Source organism: Esox lucius, chromosome 7, assembly GCF_011004845.1.
Source record: "Esox lucius isolate fEsoLuc1 chromosome 7, fEsoLuc1.pri, whole genome shotgun sequence".
Taxonomy (NCBI): Eukaryota; Metazoa; Chordata; class Actinopteri; order Esociformes; family Esocidae; genus Esox; species Esox lucius.
Genome location: NC_047575.1, coordinates 26,949,716 through 26,963,859, shown reverse-complemented (window position 1 = coordinate 26,963,859; position 14,144 = coordinate 26,949,716). Strand labels below are relative to the sequence as shown.

The 14,144-nt window shown below is 42.2% G+C and overlaps 1 protein-coding gene across 10 annotated transcripts in view; it reads left to right on the top strand.

The window, feature by feature from the left end:
• The window catches only part of gramd1ba (GRAM domain containing 1Ba), a 95,413-nt gene that overhangs the window by 70,567 nt on the left and 10,702 nt on the right, over positions 1 to 14,144 (top strand). For 9 of the 10 annotated variants that reach the window (XM_020048310.3, XM_034293197.1, XM_034293196.1 and 6 more), the window contains 2 exons: positions 9,005 to 9,089; positions 10,874 to 10,977. In XM_020048310.3, coding sequence (XP_019903869.1) covers positions 9,005 to 9,089; positions 10,874 to 10,977 — 189 coding nt within the window. Of the gene's footprint in view, positions 1 to 4,397; positions 5,043 to 9,004; positions 9,090 to 10,873; positions 10,978 to 14,144 lie in introns of those variants that run through there. The other variant, XM_020048320.3, reaches the window with a different exon arrangement.

Sequence of the window (14,144 nt, the reverse complement as noted above, 5' to 3'; positions counted from 1 at the left end):
ACACCTGTGGCTAAATTGTAATGAGTGTCTGTGTATAAATAGTCAATGAGTTTGTTAGCTCCCACTTGGATGCACTAAGCAAGCTAGATACTGAGCCATGGGGAGCAGAAAAGAACTGTCAAAAGGCATGCATAACAAGGTAATGGAACTTTAAAAAGATGGAAAAGGATATAAAATATATATCCAAAGCCTTGCAAATGCCAGTCAGTACTGTTCAATCACTTATTAAGAAGTGGAAAATTCAGGGATCTCTTGATACCAAGCCAAGTTAAGGTAGACCAAGAAAGATTTCAGGCAAAACTACCAGAAGAATTCGGGATACAAAGGGAAAGTCCACAGGTAACCTCAGGAGAAATACAGCCTGCTCTGGAAAAAGATGGTGTGGTTGTGTCAAGGAGCACAATACAACGATACTTAAACAAAAATGAGCTGCATGGTCGAGTTGCCAGAAAGAAGACTTTCCTGCGCCAATGCCACAACAAAGCCTGGTTACAAGATGCCCGACAACATCTTGACACGCCTCACAGCTTCTGGCACACTCATTTGGAGTGACAAAACCAAAATAGAGCTTTATGGTCACAACCATGCAAGACGACCAAAGACTTTGCATGACCTGGAGGCATTTTGCCAAGATGAATGGGCAGTTTATACCACCTGCAAGAATTCAGGGCCTCATAGACAACTATTACAAAAGACTGCACGCTGTCATTGATGCTAGAGGGGGCAATACACAGTATTAAGAACTAAGGGTATGCAGACTTTTGAACAAGGGTCAGTTCATTTTTTTCTTCGTTTCCATGTTTTGTTTTATGATTATGCCATTCTGTTTTGACCTACAGTTGAATGTGGGTCAAAATGAAAAACATGTGTTTTGCCTGCTCGCTCATGTTTTCTTTACAAATGGTTAATATATTATCAATTCTCCAAGGGTATGCAAACTTTTGAGCACAACTGTACATTGAAATCTCAGTGCAAAGCTCTCAATGTGGTGAACAGTGAATTCTCAAAACAGAGTGTCTATGTTGGAGTTAGTCCAAGTAGTCCAGTGTCACTAGACTCCAGTGACTGATGAGGCTATGTTTTAAACACAATACAGTGTCTTGGTCATGCCTAATTAGAGACAGATGAGGTGTTTCTGAGCCTAATCCTGTGTAGAGACCTGGAAAATGCAAACCACTATCTGACTGAACTGATGAGGAACCAATTCAGGTCTTTGTTGTTTGTCCCAGAAGCAGAATTTCTTGAGTCCACATGTCTTGTGTTATAACATATTGTGTTAGTATTTGCAGGCTGTGTTGAATGAGCTACTTAATGACCACAAGATCCAAGAGCCCAAACCTTTTCACACAACCAAATAAATGAAAGAAACACACAAAGGGATTCAATTTGAAATGTGTCATTTCACCACATGATGGCTTTAACACACGCTGTGAAAAGCCACAGTCAAATGTGTTTTTTAAACTACTAGGGTCGTTTAAACAATGCCTGATAACTTGTTGTTCCAGGTGTATTAAATACAGTATATACTCTAAATACTGTCTGGGTGTGGATATATTTATGTTTAAATATCATGTTTATTTATTTTTACAGTATATGCTCAACAGGTTTAATTTATACTTCCAATTCATTGGAAGTCTTTAGAACAGGAAAAGCTAACAGGGGCAAAGAGAGGATATTAGTCATCCCTAATGCACCCTGCAGTGACAAAGATATGCAGGCTGCTATCCAACACACTGCCACATGTTCACCACAGATCATTTAAAAGTGTGGAGGCACCACTTAAACTGCTTCATCTACAAACAAAACATTTCTCTATTGCAAAGTGTGTCTTTACGGTGTGTCTTACCGAAACACCTCCCTTGTTCCTTCTGGTAATTTCCGAGACTGCAGTGTCTCAGGCAGATGTTTTTTGTGGGGGGGGGGTGGAGTGGGGCAGGCTGGAGGGGAGGGCAGTCTAGCTGTGTGAATCACCTTTTTGGTATGAGAGAGTGGGGGGCCCTCCCAAGCCCCTTACCCCAAATCAGCCCTGTGAGAGGGAGTTCATTCACCTCATGTCCAGAGATCGAAGGAGTCGGTGGTAGGCAGGGAGGGAGAGAAAGAAAGAGAGAGAGGGACAGAGAAAGAGGTCGGTTTGGGGCGTTGTCCTTGGCCCTGCTACATTGTTTACACCATGGATGACACACTCTGGCACACATACAATGACCCTTACTGATCGCTCCTCTCCCCCTTCATTTCTGTCGGCCTCTATCTCTGCAAACAAAACCTTTCAATCCATGTTTGCCTCCCTCACTTTTCCTGGAAAAGAAATTCGCAGCGTGCCATGAAAAAACCTGCCCCGTGTGGTTGAAGTCAACACCTCTAGGGAGACGGATGATTGGATGGATGTGGACACACAGATACATGGGAGTTGGATCCAACCCATCCTCTGGCCCTTCACGCTGGGGTCAACAAAGTTCGTTGAGGAGGCAGAGGAAGAACTTATCTAAGGAACCTTTTCTGTACTTCAGGCTTGTTGTTGCTGCCCTGTACAGGAGGGAGTGGGGGGCTGTTCCTGAAAGGGTGGGAACGGGGGGGGGGGGGGGTTTGAGGGGGTGTGTGTCCGTGAGAAGATACAAGCATGTGTGTGCCATGCACACAGGCAGAGAAACACACACACACACATTTCCAGCACTCAGCCCCTTCTATTCCCCACAGATAGGACCTCCCATTTCTCCTCCCTCCCTTCTTTCTCTATCCTTCCCCTTTCTCTCTCTCTCTCCATTAACACATAAACGCTCCTCCCACACAACGCTCCTTAAGAATTGTTTTCTAAAAGCATTCTCTGCAGTAGGAGTATCCTAGAAGGAGTACACATTTGGGATGTGGCTTGTGTGCTCGGGATTGTGGCCTGTTCTGTGTGGTCAGTTACAGGGACTTCTCTCTGTCGTCCTGGGACACTCCAGTTTCATTGATGAGTAGCTGGTCCTTCGTCGGACAGGCTAAAGCATCCGGGACTGACCAAGGAGGATCTTTCTGTTTACTCACTGAGGACAAACTCTGTGTCAGACTACGACTGAGTGGGATAGAGAGAGAGACAGAGGGACACCACTGCTCTTTTGGTTTGGGATTTTATTGTTATTTGCTCAGTTCAACGTTTAGGTGCTGAGACTTTGGCCTTGAATGGTTTTTCTGTGCAAGTAGTTCTATTTGTGGAAATAGTTATACTTTTCTCCTCTGTTGGGAATGTTTATGTCGTGATATCTTGGGATATACAGAATGATGCTTTGGGGAATCATTTGAGGTGATTGTGCCATTCTGCAGCAACAGGAGGTGCCACTATCTGAAGTCCTTTTAAGGGTGACAAGAGTGCTTCATTCACCAGGCTCATCTGTCCTGGACATTGTAAGAGAGCTCTGAACTCCATGTGGATGGTTTTAAACCACCTTCATAGTGTTGCAGGTACAGCCATTGAAATCCTCTTTGCATTCGGTTGTATTTTCCTCTAGAATGACTGGAGGCTTGACATATAACTGTCCCAGGTCTTAATGCGATCTACACCTGGTCCAGATTTGGTCTTTACCTGATCTACACCTGGTCCAGATTTGGTCTTAACTTGATCTACACCTGGTCCAGATTTGGTCTTAACCTGATCTACACCTGGTCCAGATTTGGTCTTAACCTGATCTACACCTGGTCCAGATTTGGTCTTACCCTGATCTACACCTGGTCCAGATTTGGTCTTACCCTGATCTACACCTGGTCCAGATTTGGTCTTACCCTGATCTACACCTGGTCCATGTTTGGTCTTAACCTGATCTACACCTGGTCCATGTTTGGTCTTAACCTGATCTACACCTGGTCCATGTTTGGTCTTAACCTGATCTACACCTGGTCCAGATTTGGTCTTAACCTGATCTACACCTGTTGCTGACTTGGTCTTAACCTATTTTTAACCCAGTCTACACTTTGTCCTGAGTTAGTCTTAAACCATCATTAACCAGTACCAACTGGCCTCTAAAGACAAGGGTTAATCAATTCAAACCCAGAAACAGGACCAGTGAGAAAGGTAGGGTGGAAAGCCTTCCCTTCCCAAAAGAAAGTGACTTCCTGAGTGTAACACAATATTCCCTATAGTTCCTCTGTTTACCTTTGGGACACATGCCTAACTGTACTCTATGGATTTAAGAGAGTAATCATTGACACCAGTTGATTTATGGAGTTCTTGCTATCTGTGTGTCTGGACTTCTAGTTAGAGGAAGGAATGTCACCTTGTGTGCCCCCAGTCATTAGAAATTACATTAGGTACTTCAGTCAAGTCAGAATGTTGTTGTATCTAATAGCAGGGAACACATTTACTTTATTGTAACTAAATATATATATATATATATATATTTTTTTTTAGGGTTTTATATAGAACATTTTGTAATAGTTTACTGCTAAGCTTTGTAAAATATACCCTAATGAATTCTGTATTTCTGTTTTAGTAAGCTCTGCTAGATAGTGGTTGAAGTGTAGTTGTGAGTGACATACTAGCATCTCTCCTGAATCTTGGAAGCTTCAGTGAAGCGCTGTATTTGTTCCGCTCAAACCAGAAGAGAAAAAGGGAGAGGGAGAACAGAGTGTGGGGGACAGGGAAAGGAAGGGGCTGATGACAAACAGCCAGTCCCCTGAAGGCTTAGGTTACTACAGGTCAAACTTAGGCACTCTGTGTGTGTGTGTATATATCTATCAGAGTCATGAGTCAGGGCTGAACGCTTGGCTCTTCGGCCTTGAGGAATTCCATCCCTTCAACGACAAACGGGGGAATACCAGACCACTCTTCAGGCCTCAGGGAGAGAGACACTGCTCACACCTTCCACCCCAGAAAAAAGAAAAGGAAAATGCGAGGGGGAGGGGAGAGCCAAGAGAAAACGGACAACCAGGCCATGGAGCCGGCATTCAGCATGTACACAGAGACAGACTGTGAGTCTCTGTCTGATTCAGAGTCCATCCCCCAGCCACAACGCCAGGAGCCCCAGGTCCACTGGGAGACCTGGGACTGGGAGTCAGAGAGGGTCCCAGCCGTAAGTCACCCTACCTGGGCCTGGGATGGAGATGGGTGTGAGGGGGTTAGTGCGTGGGAGTTACAGTTTGAGGATCCCAAGTTGGTAATTTACTTCAAAAGGATTTGTTATTTTTTATACATACATTTTGCCCTTTATTTAATCAGTTTGAGTCTCATTAAGGGGGACTTGGACAAATATGTTTTTGTATGTGCTAGTCAAAACATTTGAAGCCCCCCATGTCATTATGCATCGTAGATTTTTTTATCATAGATTGAAAATCATTCAATGTCATTTGATGTTTTAGTTTTAAGTTATCAAACCAGAACATTAGATTCCAATGAACTGTCTGATGATGACTGTAGTCCATATGCCAGCCTATTCAATGTATGGGGCCCTGCTTTTCACAGGGCTCTATAGGGGCTCTGCGGCACTACATAGTAAACAGGGTGAGATTTGTGACAGACTTAAATGCCCTGAGTGACTCCGAATAATGATTCACTTGGTCTGTTTCGGTTTCTTTCACCGGATTGAGGTTGGCTTCTGACTAGTGCTCAGTGGGTTCAGAGCCAGAGAGAGAGGATGTTTGACTTGTACCCTTTTCATTTTATAGTATACAGTAGTTCCTATGGCTCTGTCTAGCATGGTAGCTAAGCTCAAAACACATTCACATCCTGCAGAGTTTTCCATTGATGAAACCTTTTTTTTTACCCTTTGATAAAGTTTTTAAATTCTTGCTTTGTTTTGGAGTGCCGGTTGAATTTTATGATTGCACACCCTCAATTTAAAGATTATGTCTATCCTAACAGATGCATACTAGGAAACAGTAGCCCAGTTTTATCTTGCTATCTTGTGCTTTGCTCTACCAACCTCCCTTCCTAGGTTCTTCCCACTCTGCTTCACTGAGCTCCCACTCAAAACAATAACTAGTGGGCTATGGTTTATTTGTTCAGGTCTTTGATGGTGCAAAACCATGCATGGAATTCAGGGAGCTTCAGTACATTAGGTGGAGGACCTCCCCCTATTGTCTGTTCACAGGACCCCAATAACTGCACAGAAGTAGTTAGCTGCTAGCCATTAGGACAAGCGTCCCCGGGTATTGCCTTCCTGCAGTTTATTTAGCGTTACTGTGAAGGAAGTAGCTAGTAAATACCTTCTTCGCAGTGGCATTGTCAATGTTGAAAATAATTATTGTTCTTTTTTTTTCCTTTTTTTTATAACTTTTATATTTTTACTTAGATAATCATTCACAATTTTTGATAGGCCCACATCATTCCAACACAGAAACATTCAGTTTTAACAAACTCTACTTGTATATATATGTGACTTATAAAGTAATTATAAGTCATATTTCATAGAAGTCTGGAGACACTTAATTACACTTTAAGACCACCGCCCATGTCTTTACGCAGAGGGGCACTCCTGAGACGTGTGGCTTTAGATGTTACTCATTCCTGTAAGATGCATACGATTAATATAAATGATTACATTTATATTGACGAGCTATGATCAAAATTATATACTATCTAACATACCCATTATCTATAGCTAGGCGTGCCACGAGATCTCACGATATTAAAACGTGGCGGTATTTCTCGTCGAGCTGAAAAATATATCAGCGTGACGGAGTGTGAGGGTGAAATTAGCAGCCCCCGTCACTTTCAAATCGTTTGTGTGGCAGCATTTTGGTAACCCGGTAGGGATGTGTTTTGTACAAGATTTCACTATCCTAATAGTATTCGGTTACCGAAAACCATGTTTTAAAAACTACTGATAGGCCTACAACATGAGCGCTGCTACATAACGCGCAAAGGAGGGGATGTCGTTCTCGTGCAACATTGGTTTAGTTGGTGTTCGTGTAAGATAAGCGCGAGTATGTAGGTACATAATTAGAAGATAATATTGATCAACACATAACATTGAGTTTATTGGATTAAGAGTTTAGGGAAGCTAGTTAGCTGAGCTAGCCAGCAATATGCTATTTGCTTAACTTACTATTTCCTGCAGTCTCAAACACCTTGGTTCCATAGCCAAAATGTAACGAGCGTTTTGTGGCGCTCGTTACAAAGGTACATTATTTTCAGTAGGCCCCTAAATATATGAAATCTTCCCTCGAAAAATTTCATCCACTTGCTATCATTTGCGTCTTTTTGACTGACTGGACCCCACCACTCTACTACCGCTTTGACTGACGATTGTTACAACAAACACGTATGTAGATGCACGTTAGAAAAACAACTTAAAAGCGTCTTTATATATTTTTCAAATGTCATGGTATATCGTCGTATGAAAATGTTTAGATATGTCTATTAATTGCAACCAGAAAAATTGCAGCAAAATTGAATACCCACACAAGTACTCGGTTACTAAATACATTTCGGTTATTCGAATTTTCTGTGCCCATCCCTAGTACCCGGTGGAAAGAGCGAAAGTGTGACAGACAGACACAAACAATATGTAAGCACTGTAAGAAAATGTGGCTCGGGAAAGGGAAGTTTGGGGTGCCCTGCTGGAGCTGCTGCCCCCGCGACCCGATACCGGATAAGCGGATGAAGATGAAATGATGTAAGAAAATAGTGCCGGTGTTGTGCCGAAATCATCCCCCCCTGCCGAAAATCTCCACCATTCGCGTGAACGCGCGCTGTCTTGATTCTCATTGCTGCGACTTGTTTCCTTGTTGAGAGGACAGTTTAGCCTACATATTTCATTGAACATCGTTGCAAAAAGCTTTAATTTATTTGTGTATATCAAGGCAGCAATCGATAACCACGTTTGGCTATGTTTCATTTGTTTTTTTTTAAGCCAGGCTGATCGCGTGGGAAGGCACTGTCTGCAGTTTTCGATTGGCTATGTTTCAGGTGTATTACTATAAACAAAATATCGCCCATTTCTTATTCGACTATTGTTTTCTATAAATACTATAAAGTATTTGACTGTAGTCACAATTTGAAGCAATTTTGGGGAGAGCCGTTTTCCTGCCTGCCGAAATTACCCCCGTCCCCCCCAATCTTGGGACTCTGGCGTACTTCATAGTCATTTTGGTAGCTCATGTTGACCACCTGACTACCACAAAAAGTATTTGACCCTAGCCCCATTTTTTTTTTTTTTTTCGGCAAAGCCATTTTCCTTCCTGGCGAAATTATACACCCCCCCCCCAAACTGGATTTTGCTTCGTAGCAAAAAGCTTTAATTTAATTGTATACATGGAGCAATCGATGATCAGTTTGGCTGTGTTTCATTAGATTTTTTTAAGGCAGGTTGATCGCGTGGGAAAGCACACCATTTCGTATTCGACTAGTGTTTTCTAAAGTGTAAGGATAATAATTCAGCCTTAATTTCTCTGAAATGTTTATATATTTTTATAAATTATATTTATAATGTTCTCCTATTTCAACTATTAGGGTAAGACCATATTCTTGCCTGCCAAAATCAGTAGTGCCACAAAAAGTATTTGACTGTAGTCACAATTTGAAGCCAGTTGGGGGGTGGGGTAATTTTTGGCCATTCTCCTGCTTGGAGACTGCATCTTGGGACTGCAAAGTCTGCTGAGTCTCATGCGATCTCGTGAGCTAACTTGGAATATCTGGGCTACTTTTCCATCAATGTCGCTGGTGAAAAAGTCGCTTGTGGCGGGTTTTTGGGTTACCTCTGAGCTTCACCGCAGCAGCAGCATAATTTATGTCTTTATATGCTATAGCGTGTGTTTCTATGCTGTTATCACAGTCAGACGTCTGCTACGGTATGGTTCGCGGCTCCACATGCATACTGCATCTTAAGTTTTGTTGGGCTGGTTTTCAGGCATTTTGGGCTGGTTTTGGGCAGTAACCTGGCAAAACTGCCCCTAATAGCTACTATCATTTCATCGCGCAGGCCGTCGTGTTTTTATATCTGTTTGTATATTTATGTGTGGAGTATTTATGAACAAGTTATTTTTCATAATAGGTTGTCCCTCTTTTAATGTGTTTTGTGTTTTTCATCTACAGGTATTGAGTCCCACTTATAAGCAACGCAATGAGGACTTCAGGAAACTCTTCAAGCAGCTACCTGACTCAGAACGCCTAATCGTGGGTGAGTTATATGAAAATAAACGATGGAAATGTATTTATTTATTCTCTATCACCCTTGGTGGTGGTGTTCAGAAGGGAACAGAATAAGGACATCTTTGTTCTTCAAATCGTAAACCCTTCTCACAAAAACAGTTTTCTCCTATTTAACATGCCCAGCTTTTATTTTCTATGTCCTCAGTTGATTTATAAGTGATTTAAAACTACTGATGTCTGTATGCATGGATCCAGTGTATTCAGTGAAATTAACTGTTTTAAATGTTACAAAATGAAACTGCACATGTATAGCAAATACAAGTTTCAAGCATAGACTGTATATATAATGGACGACGCCCTTTCGCTCTTTTCCATTGGTGAAAAATGAAGCCACCAGTGTCCTGATACGGCGCGGACATCTTGTACTTGCGTCTGCGCAGATAGCGATCTTGGGACCAGTTCTGCGCAGTAGTTATGCGCAGTAGCGAGAAGGAAGTAAAGCCGTAAAGCCGCGAAATCAACGGCGCCACCCCTGTGCCCCGCCCTCACTCTCCCTCGCAGAATGCGCATACCGTAATCAATCGCAAGTCCAAGTACAGTACAACCTTTGCTTGTTAAACCTAGACGATATGTTATAGCCTAACTTACATCATGTTTAACCTTAATTTAGAATAGGCCTAATACAAAAATAATTGGTAACTTCTAGCTAACGATCACCTGCTAGCTATTAACATGGCTATTAACGAGGCTTGTTGTCTTTTAGCTAACGTTAGCTAGCCCATTACATTTATTTACTAATTAAATAGCTTATAAATGTAACTTACCGAAAAAAATTCAAAGATCGATTGGAAATGCCAGATCGGTTAGCACAATGTACTGCAGAACAACCCATTATGTCCGTGTGAAATTATATCAATTATAGAAATTTAGAGATTAAATGTAAAGTTCCAATCTCCTCAGTCCTCCGAAGATTCAGTGGCTCCTCGGCTCAGATAGCTGTCAATCACAGCTGTGAATCACGACGTCACACCACCGTTTTTAGAGCATTAAATAACTAACTAAAAACAAACTTATTTTAAAAACAAACTCTTGAATTTACATTAGCGTGATACAAACTACAGTAAATGACAGAAACCAGCTTCGGAAAAAATATATTTGAAGGGTAATTTAATTGTTTAGTTGATCTCGCGTCCCATTGAATAACATGGGGAGGGCGGGGTTTATGACCTATACTGGGACCACTCACCAGGGGGCGATCGAGACGTTTTGGCTTCACTTTTCAGGGCTTGTGCGGCACGCTTGGTTTCAAGAGCCAACCATAGTAGACAACAAATTTTTTGAACTGGATTGTTTAATCTGTCATGAACAGGGCCCATGTTTTAAGAACCTGGGCTTATAACAATCCTCCAATATGAGCAATCTAGCATTTTTCAGATTTTGGCAATGAGATGACTGGATAGATATATTTGTTTTATGTTGGGAAATATTTGTAAAGAATATGTTGCTTGCAGACCATTAATTGTATACTTTTTTTTTTTTACTAACATTTCTTAACATAAAACCAATATCAGCATACAATAATAGATTTTAAGTGTTGGTATTTAAAAATTAAAATAATAAAGCTAATTCGTCAGTGAAATATCAAGGTACGTTTTGTAATTTAGTAAGATGATAGAATTGCACAGCGGTGAGAATGCTTTTGTGAGGCGCTGTATATATACAGTGTATACATATCTGCATATCTATATATGCACATTCATTTAGTATAGTTAATGTTTATTTATGTAACATTGTCCTTTCATCCTGTGGTAGACTACTCCTGTGCTCTGCAGAGAGATATCCTGCTGCAGGGGCGTCTTTATGTCTCAGAAAACTGGATCTGTTTCTATAGCAACATCTTTCGCTGGGAAACGCTGGTATGGACTTTAGACTTTTTTTGTACTGGGTTACTCTGTGTCTTACTACACAATGTTCAAAATTACCTTCATACATTTTAGTAGTTCAGTTGAAGCTCTTATCCACAATTACTTTTATTTCTCTAACCATGTTTTGGATTTCTTTTTCTTGGTGCTTTTCCCTCATCAGATATGAAACATGAGTCCTGGTTTGGCATGTGCTTATTTCTACTCACCAAACCACATGGGACCTACACAGTCTATGTATGAATACCAAAATAAATACCACATTGTTTAGAAAGTAGGAAACTGATGGGTAGACAGTGGGGCGGGGAAACCGTGGTAGGAACTGGGAATAAACCCTGTTGTTTGTTGGGGAGCTGTGTGTGTGGTTCATGCCGGGAATGATAACACTACACCTGCACCAGATAAAAGACACGTGTCTTTATCAAGTGTCTTTAACATGTGTAAATGAGAAAAAGCAAAGTATGTTTATAGCCGGTGCTCTCACACAGGTGCACATCAGTTCCTAACACCCATTCATGCCTGTGGAAAAATGCTGCGTGGACCCAGTTGCCCTTTATTTTACGTCTAACATGGATATGCCCCCTTTAGATGACTGCCCCCATCCACAAGACACAGGTTATTACTGAGGGTTCAGTGAGCGTGAAAACATTGTAAACGGCATGGCTGTCTCGGTCGTCAGATATCAACCCAAGTGTGCAGAGCATGAGACAGCAACCACCAAGAACAAAACCAAATTATGTCATTTATTATGGTGTCACATTCCTCCATTAGTGTTCCTGACAATTGAATGGTTCCGTGAAGTGATTCTGGTAGCCTGTGGTGGCTCAACGCCCCGTTAAAACACTTTAGGTTGGTGTTCCCTTTATTTTGACAATTAATCAAATCAAATGAAACTCGGCAGCACACTTACCTTAAATTACTTAAAAAAAGAGAAGCAGTAAAAGGTATTCACAGGATAATTATATAAGCACAGAGGATCTGTAAAATACTATAAAAGGCCTGACTAAAAAGGTGGGTCTTTAATTGTATCCCAGTTTCATAATATCCCATATACAATGAACAAAATTATAAATGCAACACTTGTTTTTGACCCCATTTATCAAGGCCTATTTCTCTCAAATATTGTTCACAAATCGGTCTAAATCTGTGTTAGTGAGCACTTCTCCTTTGCCAATACTGTGGAGAGAACAAATATTTGATATAGTGCCGATTTTGCAGGTTTTCCCACTTACAAAGCATGTAGAGGTCTGTCATAGGTACTCTTCAACTGTGAGTGACGGAATCTAAAATAAAAATCCAGAAAATCACATTGTATTTAAAGTAATTATAAAGTAATTCATTAGCATTTTATTGCATGACAAGTATTTGATACATCAGAAAAGCAGAACTTAATATTTGGTACAGAAACCTTTGTTTGCAACTACAGAGATCATACGTTTCCTGTAGTTCTTGACCAGGTTTGCACACACTGCAGCAGGGATTTTGGCCCACTCCTCCATACAGACCTTCTCCAGATCCTTCAGGTTTCTGGGCTGTCGCTGGGCAATACAGACTTTCAGCTCCCTCCAAAGATTTTCTATTGGGTTCAGGTCTGGAGACTGGCTAGGCCACTCCAGGACCTTGAGATGCTTCTTACGGAGCCACTCCTTAGTTGCCCTGGCGGTGTGTTTCGGGTCGTTGTCATGCTGGAAGACCCTGCCACGACCCATCTTCAATGCACTTACTGAGGGAAGGAGGTTGTTGGCCAAGATCTCGCAATACATGGCCCAATCCATCCTCCCCCCAAATAGGGTGCAGTCGTCCTGTCCCCTTTGCAGAAAAGCATCCCCAAAGAATTATGTTTCCACCTCCATGCTTCATGGTTGAGATGGTGTTCTTGGGGTTGTACTCATCCTCCTTCTTCCTCCAAACACGGCGAGTGGAGTTTAGACCAAAAGGCTTCTTCCATTTTCTAATAATTGCGCCAACAGTTGTTGCCTTCTCACCAAGCTGCTTGCCTATTGTCCTGTAGCCCATCCCAGCCTTGTGCAGGTCTACAATTTTATCCCTGATGTCCTTACACAGCTCTCTGGTCTTGGCCATTGTGGAGAGGTTGGAGTCTGTTTGAGTGTGTGGACAGGTGTTTGTACGTAGGAAAACCTGCAAAATTGGCAGTGTATCAAATACTTGCTCTCCCCACTGTATAATCCATCCACCTCACAGGAGTGGCATATCAAGAAGCTGATTAAATTATTGCACAGGTGTGCCTTAGGCTGGCCACAATAAAAGGCCACTCTGAAATGTGCAGTTTCACTGTATTGGAGGGGTCAGGGGGGGGTCAGAAAACCAGTCAGTATCTGGTGTGACCACCATTTGCCTCACGCTGTGCAACACATCTCCTTTGCATAGAGTTGATCAGGTTGTTGATTGTGGAATGTTGGTCCACTCTTCAATGGCTGTGCGAAGTTGCTGGATATTTGCAGGACCTGGAACACGCTGTTGTATATGCCGATCCAGAGCATCCCAAGCATGCTCAATGGGTGACATGTCCAGTGAGTATGCTGGCCATGCAAGAACTGGGATGTTTTCAGCTTCCAGGAATTGTCTACAGATCCTTGCAACATGGGGCCGTGCATTATCATGCTGTAACATGAGGTGATGGTCGTGGATGAATGGCACAACAATGGACCTCAGGATCTCGTCACGGTATCTCTGTGCATTTAAAATGCCATCAATAAAATGCACCTGTGTTTGTTGTCCATAACACACGCCTGCCCATACCATAACCCCACCGCCACCGGGATTAATCCGTGAAGAGAACACCTCTCCCAAGTGCCAGATGCCATCGAATGTGAGCATTTTCCCACTCAAATCAGTTACAATGACGAATTGCAGTCAGGTCGAGACCCCGATGAGGACGACGAGGATGCAGATGAGCTTCCCTGAGTTTCTGACAGTTTGTGCAGACATTCTTTGGTTATGCAAACCGATTGTTGCAGCAGCTGTCCGGGTGGCTGGTCTCAGGCGATCTTGGAGGTGAAGATGCTGGATGTGGAGGTCCTGGGCTGGTGTGGTTACACGTGGTCTGCGGTTGTGAGGCCAGTTGGATGTACTGCCAAATTCTCTGAAACACCTTTGGAGATGGCTTATGGTAGAGAAATGAACATTCAATTCACGGGCAA